The following is a 15,717-nucleotide window of genomic DNA, read 5'->3' on the forward strand; positions in this document are numbered from 1 at the left end:
AGAAAATATATTGTAAATTTAAAAAATACTTCAGTTAAAAACAAAAGCAGATGATTTTTTCCCCAAAACTGAATCTGAAAAATATAATTACTCTAGTAAAAACAGAGAACTAACCAACTAGAAATTTATAAGAAAGGATTTAGAGATAATAACTTTCATTCTTATCCAGCCACCATTACTAAGATTAGCATACTGAAAGCCTCCTAAAAATCATCTTAAAACAGAAAAACTGACCTAAGCTACTCTGTGAGCCTAGTCTTAGAAAAAAAAAAAAAAAAAGGTCATTTCATGTCTACTTCTTGCTCTTTGCTGTCAGTTGCCTATAGCAAAAATTAAATAGAGGGTAAAAATACCTTGTTTTGGTCAAAATTTAATTGTAAAAGTAAATGAGGTAAAAATGCCAGTAAATTTGATAATAACTTAAGTGTTCTAGCCAAAAATATCACTTAAAAATTTCTAGTTAATGATTTTTAAATGTCATAGGTTATAAGTTGTTTAAATAATTAGCAATTTTGAAAATTCCTTCCTCTGCTTTACAGTTAATTCATAATAATTCTGTACTAGGATGGAAAGTACAAAATAAATTATAAATGTCATTTACACTATTATATAGATTTTTTAAATCTCTCTTTGAACCCAGCCATGTTTTATGTTCTGCATATATACAATGCTGTGTTACCAAGTGTTAACACTTGGGCAGAGGAAGTTCAGTGAAAGAAAGTTACTGAGTTATTTCAGTTGTGGCCTATTTGAATGTTAGAAATTGAAATAATAAAATGGTGAAATGAAATTTTTAAAAAAAATTTTAATAAAAATCCTATAGAAATCTGAAAAAGTACTTAAAATATGTATTAAAGGTATGGGATATGTATTAAAGATATGGGAAATTTGTTTCACAGATCAAAATATCAGGTGCTTCATACTCATACACTGCTTTTGGGAGGCTAAAACAGTATAGCTGTCTTGGAAAACTGTATAGTTGTCTCAAAAAGTTAAACATAAAATTACCTTATGACCCAGCATGTTGATTTCTAGTTATTTGCTTCAGAGAATTGAAAGCATATGTCCACATGAAAAATTTTTTTTTAATTTTATTTATTTATCGGACAGAGAGAGACACAGTGAGAGAGGGAACACCAGCAGGGGGAGTGGGTGGGGGAGAAGCAGGCTTCCTGCTGAGCAGGGAGCCGGATGCGGGGTTCCATCCCAAGACCCTGGGATCACGACCCTGAGCCGAAGGCAGATGCTTAAAGACTGAGCCAGCCAGGTGCCCCCCACATGAAATTTTGTACACATTATTCCTTAGCAGCATTATTCATAACAGCCAACAGGTAGAAAAACCTAAATGTCCATTGACTGATAAGTGGATAAACAATATGTGGTATACTCACCAGGGGATCTAAAGAGGAATGAAGTTCTGATATATACTACAACATGGGTGAAACTTGAAAACAAATGCTAAGGAGCTAGTTAAAAAAGATGACATAAATTGTATGATTCCATTTGTATCAAAAATCCAGAACACGCAAATCAATAGAAACAGATGAATTAGTGGTTCCTGGAGCTGGGGGAGAGAAAATAGCGTAGTGACTGCTAATAGGTAGAGGGTTTCTGTTTCGGGTGATGAAAATGTTCTGGATAGTGGTACTGGTTGCACAACTTTGTGAATCTATTAAAAACCACTGAATTGTACACTGAAGAAGGGTACATCAAAAAGAGGGAGTAGATGTGAAGGTAGAACTTAAATAGTTAAGGAGAAGAAAAAAATAGTTAACAAGGAGAATTATGAGGAATGTACTTATGGAGAATTAAAGAGTATGGTCAGAAACAAACCAGAAGAAAAAGATAGCCAAAATAAGTATAAGAAGACACTTTGAACTCAATTTAAAGTCTCCATTAAGGGTTTCCTCCGTCTTTATATGAAGCAGAAAAGCAGTTGGAGAATCCATGATGTTTGGTCAAGATGTGTAAGAGAATTAGAAACAAACAAACAAGACACAAATGGAGTAAAGCAGTGCACATCCATTGCTTAGATTTTCACTGAGAAGCATATTGATGGTGTTTCTCTCTTGTGTCAGAGAAAGGTAGTAGACCGAATTATCACTTACAGAAGTGGGGCTGACAAAGAGGTGGTGAATGTGCTGCCTTCTCTGCCCTTGCTCCCAGGGCAGTGGCACAACAGTTACTCTGCTCATTCTAGCTGCAGCTTCCGAATCCTTGGGAATCCGGGGCCCTTTTAGCCATTACTGCTTGATTAGAATTGGCACTTAAGGTTAAGCCTATTTGCTATATAGATCAGAGTTATTCTATGAAAATGTTTGTATTCGCTCAAGTTATGAATGTGAAATTGTAGACGATTTGATCAAAATGCTATCTCTAATCATTATATTAAAGCAAGTGACTTTATTTATTTATGCAAAAGGGCCTTTTCTTCAAATGAAATTCTTTGATAACATTTAGCATATAAAACGGGAATGCAGAGCTGTGTGGGTTGCAATGGGAAATGTGGGGGTAGGTAGGTATAAGCAGCAGCCAGATAGCTTAGAGTACCATGTACTGTATTTCTACCCTGTGTCTGTAACAACCTCTTGAGACACTTTCCCCAACCCAGTTTTGAGAAGATTTCCAGAGTGAAAAAGCTTGGTCAAGTAGAAATAATACTTTCCTAGGAATTAGGAGACTTAATTTTTAACATGTTTTTCTTCATTTAACTGTGAGAGTATCCAACAGTAACTTAATCAACCATCTTTTGTCTGTGTCATTCTTCAGTGAAAGAGGTTGTTGGTGGAATTAGACTTCTGAGGACCAACCTACCCCGGGTTATGATTTTAAATTAGAGGATTTGATTAAAAATTTTATTAATATCAACAATAAAAAGTCAAACCAATAAAAATGAGCAAAAGGCTTGAATACATCCTATACTAAAGAACATGTTCAAATGGGCAACTAAGCACATTATTAGTCATGAGAGAAATCCAAATTAAAACCAAAATGAGATACCATTTCACATCACTGGAATAGTTATGATTCAAAACACTGGCAATACCAAATGTTGGTGAGGATGTGGAACAACAACCAGAGCTCTCGTATTTTACTGGTAGGAATGTCAAATGGTCACATTGGAGAACTGTTCAGCAGTATCTTGTCTGCCCTATGACCCAGCAGTTTCACTCCACGTTATTTACCCAAAAGAAATGAAAACATATATCCACAAAAAGACTTGTATGAGAATGTTCAGCACGGCTTTACTCATAATAGTCAAAATTTAGGAACAACTCAAATATTTTATCTGTCAACAGGTAAATGGATAAAAAATGTTATAGTGTACACATACAACAGAATACTGCTGAACAGTAAAAAGGAGTAAACGGACACACACAGCATGATGAATCTTAGGAAGTATATGGAGAGAAAGAAGCGAGGCTTAAAATTTCTTTAAAAATAGATTTTGTATGAAGTCTAAGAACAGACAAATCTAAGCTATAGTGAGAAATCAGAAAGTAGTTGCCTCCAACGGAAGGGCTATTACTGGAAAGGAGCACCAGGGCCTTCTGGATTGATGGATATGTTTTATAGCTTGTTTTAGGTATTGGTTGCCTAGGTTTATAGAGTTATCAGAACTCATTGAAATGAACACATAGGATGTATGCATTTCTCTGTATGTAAATTGTACCTCAATTTAAAAAGTATTAATACAGTTGAATAATTCTTGGTGTAAAACTTAAATTCTGAAATTGGCTCTATCATTCCCTTAAGAAGGGGAAAGGGGAGGACAGATCCAAGTCTGAGACAGAAACAGTGGGATTGAAGAGCTAAGGATATTCATTGGGAAGAAAAACCAGGGGTGGGCAAGTAAGTATATGCTAGGAATTCTGACTCACTTATTAATTTATTTCATAAAAATCAGCGATGCTTTCTGATTTTTATTTTCTGTGATATATATTGTATGTTAGATCTAAGGAAAACATGATTCATCTAGGCTTATGTCAGTAGTTACTATCTTAAGTTTGATATGTATTGTATTTTCTAATTACCCAGATTTTTTCTGAATATATTTAGATTCTTGTAATAAAATTTATTTTTGAAATGCTTGTAAAATCTTATGATTTTCCTAGTCTGTAGTATTAGGGGGAAATTTTTTTCTCTTGATTTATCCTGTATGAATGAGGTCATCAGAGTCAACTTTTAGTTTTGTATTTTAATGTAGTTTCTTTAGAAATGTGAGAAGACAACAGTTGATTAGTGTATTTTTAAATTAAAGGTTTACAGTAGGAGACTATTTAAAATGCCCATTTTTAGACCTAAGTACTATGCCAGTAGCCAATCGTCTGGCTATCTTCTTTGTGAATTCCCTGACAATCTCTCTTTTGTCTACATTTCAATGAATAGGCTGCATTAACTGTTGCATGGGTATAAACCCAAAGTGTGAAAGTGATTTCTCTGAAAACTACATTTTCCCCACCTGTACAAGTATAACTAGTTAAAGATATGCTCTTCTAAATCATATTGTCTACGACCACATTGTTAAAAATTGAAAGAGCTAATTGTATCATAGATACATGTCTAATAAGGAATTGACTGTATTTGTGTAATATTCTTTAGGAGGAGAGAATCAGAAATTATTATTTTAAACAATTAATTTGAATTATAGGAGCACTAGGTTTCTGTTAATACTAAATACCATACCCTTCAGGCATAGTAGATCCTTTAAGAAAAACAATTCTGTGATACCTACTTATCCTACTTTGGATATTAGAAAAGCAAATGGTATCAAAATAATTCCTTATCCAGTCTCAAAATACTGAAAATATTTTGAATTGGATATTTTAAATGTATTTGTCTTCTTGGAACAGACTGCTTTTATTGATTTTATGGTACCATTAATAAAAATAAAAAGATTATAAAATTAATCAAGTTAGAGTTTTATAGTGCTAGAAATTAAACCTATATTTAACTGATTTTTATTTTTTCCATTTTTTTTCTTAACTAGGTCCTTACTGATGTTGCTTGAGCTTATTCTCCTGCAGTTGATCTCATTCCTGTTGGCTAAATATTAAGTCCCATGACAACCTTAAGTTAATGCTCATATGTTTTAGGCCTCATCTATAATACCAGGAAAATACAGAAAAAACTTGACTTGTACATTAGATTACCTAATTCCTTTTCTTTCATTCCTAGAAACACCATAACTTTTATAAATAATCATTTTATAGTCATTGTTAGACCCTTGGCTTAATCTACCCTAAAGAACATAGTTGAGTTTTTGGAAAGTACAGGATTTACAATTTGGTCTTTCATATTCATACACACATATAAACATTACAATTAATGAAGCAGGAAATTATTGGTGCATAAGATGAATGTTTATTGTGGAGTAGTACTATTTCAAATATAACTGTTTTTTAAAAAAATAATTTGGCTTTAATTTTTGGATTTTTCTATACTATAAGTTGATAGTTTCTTGAAGTTTATTTTATAAACATGATTCATTTTACTCTTTTATGGTACAAGTAGGAACTCTAATATTAAATTGGTGTATTGAGTTATACAGATGTTTGTATTAGTATTTAAATAATGAAATATTCGACAATTAGTTTACACCAAATGTTTTTGCAGTCCAGGGAAGAATGTTTCTGCTGGTTTGATGCCTAATACAGTATAAAAAAAAAAGCAAATATGAATTCGCTGTTTTTTTTATCTTTTCTTCATGGACTACCCCTTAGCATCAGAACCAAACTTAAAAGGAGCTGCATTGTGGAACAAGAGAAATCAGAGGTTCTCACTTTTCTGTGATCAGAACCACACAAAACAGTGAATAGATATGCAAGTAAAAGATATCCAAGAATTCATTCTAGTAAGATCTCAAGTGTTGTGTCCGTGAAAGAAACTCCTAGGACTGACTGACAAAACTATCAGGATTTGCAATGCTGTGAATGTTGAAACAGTCTTTACCAGCAAAATAGTAATCGCAGGATTTTGAATGTTAGAACATTATGTTAAACTGTGATTATAGTTTTAATGCTTTGTCTCTTTGAATTAAATTTGTATCCATAAAGATGTGCAGCATAATTGTTCATGTATTTATTTACAGACTACAATTTCCGTCGCAGCTCAATAAATAGTCTTTCCCCTGTTAGTGCTACTGTCTCTTCTGGGACTCCCAGCGTGCTTCCTTATACTTCAAGGCCTTATTCTTATCCAGGCTATCCCTTGTCACCAACAATATCACTTGCTAATGGCAGCCATGTTGGACAGCGACTATATATCTCCAATCAGGCCTCATTCTTCTGAAGAAGCTATTGTAAACATGAGTATGAAAGTTTCTTTGTAAAGCATGCAAATTAAAACTCTGTTTTATTTTAGAATCGGGTTTGCACATTTGGTTTTAAAATGATAAATAGATACTTATTTCAACATAGTAAACATCAACCATAATTCAGAATAACCTACAGTTGTAGAACTTATAAAAATGCTAAGTTTAAAAAGTTATTCAGTGGTTTCTCTTGATAAAGTATAGCAAACTACTCTTCTTTTTAAACTTTTGGGATTTTAAATACTTCTAATTCCTGAGTGGGCAGTAGAACTCAATAGTTTATGTTAAATTTTTGCATAATAACTTTGCCAAATAGCATTTCACAAATATTTAAGCACTTGCAGACAATGGTTACACTAAATTTGATTACCAAGGATCACTATCTGTATTAGAGATTGTAACAGTTATATACCAGAAGCATCTAACTATTATGTAGAAAGAAATGAAGGGCAAAAAGATTAAGATACAAATTTTATGCAGTACTAAAGGAAAAGCAGTCTACCGTTGTGGTCCTTGAAAATAACTATAAATATTTTAGTTAATTATTTGTTACAGAAATAAATTTTAATTTTGCTGTTAATGTATTTCAGGTTTTTATAGTTATGCTTCTTTTATGTTTTTGATATTCACTGTATAGTTGTTTGAATAATAAGTGTTACAGTTTTTTAATGTTGTAATCATGTGTTGTTTAATTTTTGTACTTGAATTCAAATTCTTTGACATTAAATATGTGATGCTTCTAATATGCATGTGTTTTCTTTTTGCTTATTAGTATACACAAAAAAGTTAGCTCTCACCATCACCTTGACCTTTTCATAGGCTAAGTGTCTTCATGGGACCAAAGCAAAGCATATCGCAGACAAAAAATTGTTAGTTTTGTGAAACAGTAACCAAAAACCTTTTCAGGAGCCAATAGAAATATTTTGTTGATGAAGCCACTGAAGTTTCCTTCTTTTACTTTTGAATATTTAGTGAATCCAGTCATTTGGACTGTTTAATGGTTTGGTAATGTACATTTATAATGGATTTCTAATGATGGTTTACATAATTGATAATCAGGGACAAGAATTTTTTCACTGTAAGATACCAGAAGTTAACTTTTTTGATTAACTCATTACGTAGCAGCATAGAACACGGGATTTGCATATATAGAATATGAAGTGGTTGCAAATATTTCTTCTACTACCTCTAGTTTCTAGCAGAAGTTATATGGAGAGTAAATTACAGTTGACCCTTGAACACAGGTTTGAACTGGACAGGTTCACTTATACAAGGATTTTTTATATAGTACTATAAATGTATTTTCCTTATGATTTTCTTAACATATTCTTTAGCTTTATTGTAAGAATACATTATATAATACATATAACATACAAAATATGTGTTAATAGACTATGTCATTCAGATCAACAGACTCTTAGTAGTTAAGTTTTGAGCAAGTCTAAGGTTTATGTGGATTTTTGACTATATGGGGGCCAGGGGGGCAGTTGGCGTCCCTAACCCCTGTGTTTGTTGTTCAAAGGTCAACTGTAGTCTCATTTGTTTTTCACCCTCTATAGAATGCTCATTCCATATAACCATATGCAGTACTTAACTTTCCAGGTTCCTGCCTTAGATTTTCCAATTTAAATGAGCATAGATACTATACTTAACCAAAATTAATTTTTTTCCTGACATAGATTGTATAGATCTTGCAGTTTAATTACCATGACTTACAAGTCATATCACTCCTTTGGCAAGCACATGGAATGTTTATTTAGTCAGCTATTGTGCTAAATACCCTTGGGATGTGGAGGTGACTCAGATTCCAAACCAAAAGAAGACACATTAATACAGTTTTTCATAGGAATTTTGTAATGGCCCAAATAATCATAATTACAAGTCACCACATAGCATTTTCATTAAAAAACAAACCCACAAACAATTGAGAGAGCTTACCAGCCGCTGTATTTGGAGACCCATAGTAATATGATAGAAAGTACGTAAGCTTTGGCTATCGTATTGTATTACCACTTCTGCCAAGTAACAGTTCTTTGAACTTGAAGACAGTTTTTGATCTGTCTGGGCTATATTTTTTCATCTGTAAAGTGATGATACACACCTTATAATGTTAAAAACATCTGGCAAGTAGAAGGCGCTCAAATGGTACCTGATATTATTTGGGTATAATTATATAAATCATACACTATTTGTACCACTCTTTCATCTCTTCTCCCTTCAAGCAGAAATCTAGAAATCAGTACATTTGTGTCAAACACTGTCCCTTTATATATTGTAGATGAACAATTAATTTTGTTCATACTGCACATGAAATTTCATTTGGCTTGTGAACATAGCTGCTAATTACTTGATGCTTTAATTCTTATACGCTATATAAGGCCTTTGATTCAAATAAGGGCTTCCCTAGTTAATTCATCACAAACTTATGGATAAGCCTGTTACTTGATATAGCTCACTGGTCAGGGAAAAATTCTTAAGACAGTCCTTTATCAAATTCTCAGGGCAACTTTGTGCGACGGACCATGGCTGAGATGTGGAGTAGTAGGTCCTATTATGTAATGATCTATTTTGCATAAAATCCCTTGTAAACAGATCAGAAGGCTATGCAGAAAGCTTAACCTTATTTCTCTAGTTTAATTCCTTTACAGTTTTACAGTGGGAAAGAATTCTTTAACTATGACTTAAAATCTAGTAGCCATTATAGAAAAGGTTGTTAAGTTCTATTTAAAAAGAAAAGCGTGGGGGCGCCTGGGTGGCACAGCGGTTAAGCGTCTGCATTCGGCTCAGGGCGTGATCCCGGCGTTATGAGATCAAGCCCCACATCAGGCTCCTCTGTTATGAGCCTGCTTCTTCCTCTCCCACTCCCCCTGCTTGTGTTCCCTCTCTCGCTGGCTGTCTATCTCTGTCAAATAAAATCTTCAAAAAAAAAAAAAAAAAAAGCGTGCATGGCAAAATACCACATGTTAAAAGACAAATGACAAACTTGAACAAGAATTGCAGGTTATTTTTACAAAGGGCTAATCTCATATTTTTATCAATAAAAGACCATCCACTCAAGGGGCACCTGGGTGGCTCAGTCGGGTAAGCATCTGACTCTTCATTTCTGCTCAGGTCATGAGCTCAAGGTCATGGGGTCTAGCCCCTTGTTGGGCTGTGTGCTCAGAGTCTGCTTGTCCCTCCCTCCACTCACATTCACTCATTCTCTCAAAAAATCTTTAAAAGAAATACCATCCATTCAAGAGAAAAATGGATAAAATAGGCAGATGACAGATGGCCCTTAAATGTGTAAAAAGATGCTTTATCTCACAAGTGTAAACTTAAAGTTCAGATTCAAAGAAATTCAAAGGTTTGATAAAGTTTTGGTGAGATTTTAAAGAAGCATTCTCATATATTACCGCTGGAATTATAAATTGGTATAATTCATATAAAGAGCAATTGGGCAGCTCTTGTCAAAAATGACAAATACTTCAATCTTTTGACCCTGCAGTCCTAATTCTGGAATATATTTGCATGTGTGTGCAAAATAATATATTTTGGTGATTCATTGAAACATTTTTTATAGCCCAAATACCCATCATTAGGGGACTGATTAAAATAATACATTTTTTTGGTGTATATTAAGAAGTACAAAAAGCAGCCTTCAGAGAACATTGGAGAGAGGAATCCAAACTGAAATGTCACCCACGGAAGGATCTTTGACCCTTGAATTGGCTGCCTGGGGTAGCTTATGCCAATTCCACTGGAGTATCTACTGCCTGACCTTTCAAATACCGCAGTACAAGCGCTGAAAGAGTAGGTAGTGATCTTAGGCATCGCATCTGGAAAATACAGTGTGTGAACCGGGATGAATCGTTCTCTAAGCAGAGAAGGGGAGCATGGTATTCCAGTTAGAAAAATAACATGTAAAGACGGCACTGCGAGGCAACAGAGCACGTGCAGGGAAGGAGAAGTTTGGAGAGGCTGGATCGTACAGCGCAGGACTGGCAGAGGGATGAGAATGAGGAGGGAACCTGGCCTAAGCCTGGAGACAGAGGTGGGTGTTAGGGCGCCAAGGGCCTTGTGAGCCCTGTTGTGGGACTTGTGCGTTATTCTGTGGCTCATGGGAAACCGGGTGCCGAAGAGCCTGGAATGGAGAAAAGAATGATTATCGGCATTTTAGAAAGGCGGCTTAGAAGACAAATTGGCGATGGTTGAGGCCTTGAGAAGGAGAGCCGGGTTAGGAAGGCGTTCCAGTAATCCCGGCGATCCATGACAGCAGCCAGGGCCCTGTGAAGACAGCTGGAAATGACTGGATGGAGAAGTGGGGGAAGCGGGAGGAACCCAGGGGCAGCTTTTCTCCCTGGTGAGGGGAAGGGGTATGCTGGGTCGCACAGGCTGGCAAGTAGCTTCATCTGTGCGCTTCTTGATTCTCTCCTGTACTGTGAGGGGTGGAGGCTCGAAACTGCATTTCCAGGCTCTTTTGCCCCCTGGGGTTCCGGACTTGATTTAGATTCCGCTGATGAGCTGTACCCACGGGAGCTCTGCGATTTGGAAGTGAGGTAGAGGCTATCCCCCTACGGTTCGGCGTGCTGGGGGAAACGTTGGAGACATGCTCGTGCTCCCGCTGGCGGGCGCCCCTGTCGCCATCCGCTCTGCCTGCGCGAGGCGGTGCCACGTGGAGGCAGCGGCTGTGCGCCGAGTAGCACCCGCACCTGCAGCACGTCGGAACTGCGGCTCCGGACTGACCGCGACTGGGAAACCTCAGCTGTCCAGTGGTGGCTCCTGACTTCGAATTCCGTCTAGCAAATCGTGTAAGCGCTCAGTTTCCCGTGTTGAATCCGTTCCTGCGGGAACTATCTAGAACGGCTCCTGTTTCCTGCGCTAAAAGAGTGGGTGAGTCCCTCCCTGTCCTCACTACGGGGCAGCCTTCTCCACCAAGTGGCCAGCTACCTCCATCACTCACCGGGTATCTGAAATTTTTAAAATCTTTGCGCAAAAGTGAGCTGTAAGAGTGAAGGCTGTGTAGTTCAACGTCGATGAACTATATCTAGGGAAAATGCTTAAAAATTTGGCAGAGAGAGACAGCCAGCGAGAGAGGGAACACAAGCAGGGGGAGTGGGAGAGGAAGAAGCAGGCTTATAGCAGAAGAGCCTGATGTGGGGCTCGATCCGAGAACACGGGGATCACGCCCTGAGCCGAACGCAGACGCTTAACCGCTGTGCCACCCAGGCGCCCCAAGAAATACCATTATATTCTTACCTATGAATGGGCGAAACAAAAACCCCAGATGGATGAACGAATAAGATGTTGAAAGTTGAACACATGAACATGGATGCTCCAGGACGGGCGAATTGTCCCAGGCATAAAACGAGCCTCAGAATGTCAGAGCCTTATAGGAACCGGAGCTCCCTCACCTTCTCAGCCATCCCGCATACTCTCGCTCTAAGTAACAGAGAACCCACGGCTATTCTCGTGGCAAAGCAGAAAGAGGACGTTTCCTGCTTCACGTTGCTATTTGTTGGAGGCCTGGGGGAAGGAGAAAACAGGAACCTTTCCTCTTCACCTAGTTTTGTCCGAAATTTCCGCAAAATACTACACCTCAGTGGCCACTGACTCCAAGGTGGCTTTTCTCAGAAGCCCTTGTCAGGTCAGGGATTTGTCCCCAGCAAAAGTAATGACACTTTCAGGTCCTTATCTTTCTGGAACAGTTTTTTACCTAAGTTTTCCTGCAGGGGGCAACATCCTCCAGTTTATGAGGACAGAAGCCTGAAACCGTGCAGTATCAGCCCTCTGGCTTGCTAGATTGCAAGGGCTTTTGGAAAATACAAAGTTACAAATGCGTTTGCTTGAGTCCTAGTCTATAGTTCTTGGATGAAGGACAATTATATACTCATACTTTTTTTTTTTAATAAAAGACTTTAAAAGAATGTGTGTTCTCTTAAGTCAATCTCAGTTGACCATATGTGTAATATGTATTGTACACACAGCGCTGGGAAGGCCCTCATGATCTAAAAGCATCACTGACCACCTGCTATAATTTGTCTGAAGAGCTGGAAAGAGCTACCAGGACCGGGGAAAAGGTGGAAGGAATGAAACATTCGGGGAGGAGTACAGTGGGGATCACCATTCCTCATGCATTTCATCGGTCAAAACTTACTGGCTGCCTCTTACGTGTGAGGCATTGTACTATGTGCTAGGGATACAAAAGTGAAAAAAAAAAACAGTGTTTCTGGAATCTTGAGTTTATTTATTTATTTTTTAAAGATTTTTAATTTATTAATTAGAAAGAGCACAAGCGGGGGGGAGGGGTGGAAGAGGGAGAAGCAGTCTCCCTGCTAAGCAGGGAGCCGGATGTGGGACTCGATCTCAAGACCCTGAGATCACCACCTGAGCCGCAGGCAGTTGCTTAACCAACTGAGCCACCCAGGTGCCCCTGACCTTGAGTTTAAAGAGAAAAAAAATTAATGTTTGGCAATAATGCATTTTAAAGATTTCTTTCAATCTGATTTTTAAAATATTTATTTTTCAGAGAGATCGGTGGGGCACATCTGTCCTCTCACTTTATCTTTGGGCCTCCAGAGGACAGATCACTTTTACTCTCTTCATACTTCACGGTTTTCCACCACCAGATGACAGCACCCAGGGAGGACTTTGCCAGATCCTCACTTGCCTTGACTTTCCTGCAGCATTTGAGGCCATTTCTTTTTTTAAAAGATTTAATTGATTGATTGAGAGATTGATTGCTCTAAGTAACAGAGAACCCGTGGCTGATCTTATGGCAAAGCAGAAAGAGGACATTTCCTGCTGAACACTGCTTTTTGTTGGAGGCCTGGGGCAAGGAGAAAACAGGAACATTTTATGCTCTTCATACTTTGCCTGGTTTTATATTTATATACAAAATATATTTATATATACGTTTATTTATATATAAAAATATTTTATATAGAAAATATTTCACTTATAAATATTTTATTTTATTTATAAAATTATATATATTTTTATATATAAATTATGTATATTTATATATAAAAATTATATATATATTTATGTATAAAATTTTAATATATATTTATATATAAAATTTTTAAATATGTTTATATACAAATGTTTATATGTAATATATAAAATATTTTGTTTTATATTTACATATATAAATATATATAATATATATAATATATTTATATATAAGAATTTTATTTATAAATATATAAATATAAATATTTATTCATATAATATAAATTTATATTATATAAAAATTTAATGATATAAATATTTATATTTATATAATATACATAAAATTTATATATAAAATATTATACATATTTATATATAAAATATTTATATATATTTATATATAATTACTAATTTATATTTATATGTATATTTATATAAAATATTTTTAATATATATTTATATATATAAAAATGAGGAAGAAAGACAGGGAAAGTGTGCAAGTGGGTGGAGGAGCAGAGGGCAGACCCTGTCCTGAGTGTGGAGGGGCTTGATCCCAGACCCTGAGAACAACCCCAGCTGAAAATCAAGAGTCTGAGGCTTTACCGACTGAGCTACCCAGGTGCCCTGAGGCCATTTCCTAGAAAGCTTTACTTGTATGTGATTTGCTAAGTGTCTTCACACATATACATTTTTTAAAAGATTTTATTTATTAGAGAGAGAGAGCACATACGAGAGAGAGAAAGAGGGAGAGAGAAAGCAGGAGCAGGGGCAGAGGGAGAGGGAGACAGGGGGCTGGATCCCAGGACCCTGGGATCATGCATGACCTGAGCTGAAGGCAGACACTCGACCAACTGAACCACCCAGGTGCCCCTCACACATACTATTTTTTTAATCCTCCTTCAAACCCTGTAATGTTAGCAGTGCAGTGAAGCTGAGCTATAGTGAGATGAAGTGAACTAAGGCTCTTACCTTCCTTTCCAAACATACCACATGCTTTATTACTATTTAGATTTTCTTTTTCTTCATACTGTCCATCTAGATATTCTGTGGAAATCTAAAATTCAACATATCTGTAATCCAACTGACCACATCTCTTATTTCCTAAAGTACTGATTCTCTAACTCACATCAGTCTTCCCCTTGGACTTCCAGACATGTCATCCTTTATTTCTATCCTGTTCACCTGCCACTGACATTCCTTAGAGTCTGAACTAAGTTTGTTTTTTAAATTTTATTGATTATGTATGTATGTATGTATGTATTTATTTTTAGTGTGTGTGTGCGTGTGGTTTTTTGCCTGGAGCATTATAGTAGCCTTCAGACTGAGCTCTGTATTGATGACTTCCTCCCATGGGCAAAGTTTATAATTATATATTGTCAGCATCTGTATTTGTTTATTGCCTATGTGCTTGGGGGCAAGGACCCAAGTATATACAACATTTGGAATAATACACTGATGTTTCTTAATAACTATTAGTTGGATGAATGTTAGAGTGATGAATGGTGCTGTAATCATCTTCTCAACTCCCACTTCTGAGTATATCAGTCTTGCCCCAAAGCTTCCATGGCCAACCCAGGTCTACGCTCCATTGTCATTATCTGGCCTATACCTACTTTTCCATTTGTCTGATATGGATGTGGAAAAGGGAACACTTGTGCACTGTTGGTAGGATTGTGGATTGGTACAACTACTAAGGAAAACAGTACAGAGGAGCCTCAAAAAATTAAAAATAGAGCTACCATATGATCCCACAATTCTACTTTTGGGTGTATATCCAAAGGAAAAAAACAAAAACAAAAACAAACCCACTAACCCAAAAAGATACCTGCAGCTCCATATTTATAGTAGCACTATTTACAATAGTCAAGACACCAAAACAACCTAAGTGTGTATCAAGGGATAGAGGAATAAGTAAGTTGTGATATATATACACAATGAAATATTATTCAGCCATAAAAAATGAGGAAATCCTACCATTTGCAACAACATGTTGGACCTTGAAGGCACTGTGCCATGTGAAATAAGTCAGAGAAAGACAAATACTGTATGATCTTACTTACATTTTGAACCTCAAAACAAACAAAAATAAACTCACAGACATTGGAGGAAGACGGTCAAAAGGTACAAAGTACCAGTTATAAGTAAGTACTAGGGATGTCATGTACAACACGATGACTACAGCGAGCCCTGCTGCGTGGTACATGGGAAAGTTGTTAAGAGAGTAGATTGGAGAGTTCTCATCACAAGAAGAAATTTTGTTTTATTTTCTCTCTTTTTATTGTATCTATATGAGAAGATGGATGGAACACTGAACTTATGGCAATCATTTCCCATTATATATAAATCAAACCATTGTGCCATACACCTTTCACTTATATGGTGATATATGTCAATTATTTATGAAAAATTTGGAAAAAGTTTCTTTAAAAAAAAAGGATAGGTTTTGGAGCTCGATTGCTCACTGTGGAACT

General features: G+C 36.3%; 1 protein-coding gene across 1 annotated transcript in view; it reads left to right on the forward strand.

Moving 5' to 3' along the window:
- RBM46 (RNA binding motif protein 46) overlaps window positions 1-6,377 on the forward strand; it is a 35,113-nt gene extending 28,736 nt beyond the window's left edge. The window contains exon 4 of the mRNA XM_045798628.2: window positions 6,092-6,377. Within this exon, the coding sequence (XP_045654584.1) occupies window positions 6,092-6,291 (200 nt within the window). The 3' untranslated portion in view covers window positions 6,292-6,377. The remainder of the gene's footprint in view (window positions 1-6,091) is intronic.
- Window positions 6,378-15,717: the final 9,340 nt, after the last annotated feature.

Source organism: Ursus americanus, chromosome 13 (assembly GCF_024610735.1).
Source record: "Ursus americanus isolate L20-20 chromosome 13, mUrsAme1.1.p, whole genome shotgun sequence".
Taxonomy (NCBI): domain Eukaryota; kingdom Metazoa; phylum Chordata; class Mammalia; order Carnivora; family Ursidae; genus Ursus; species Ursus americanus.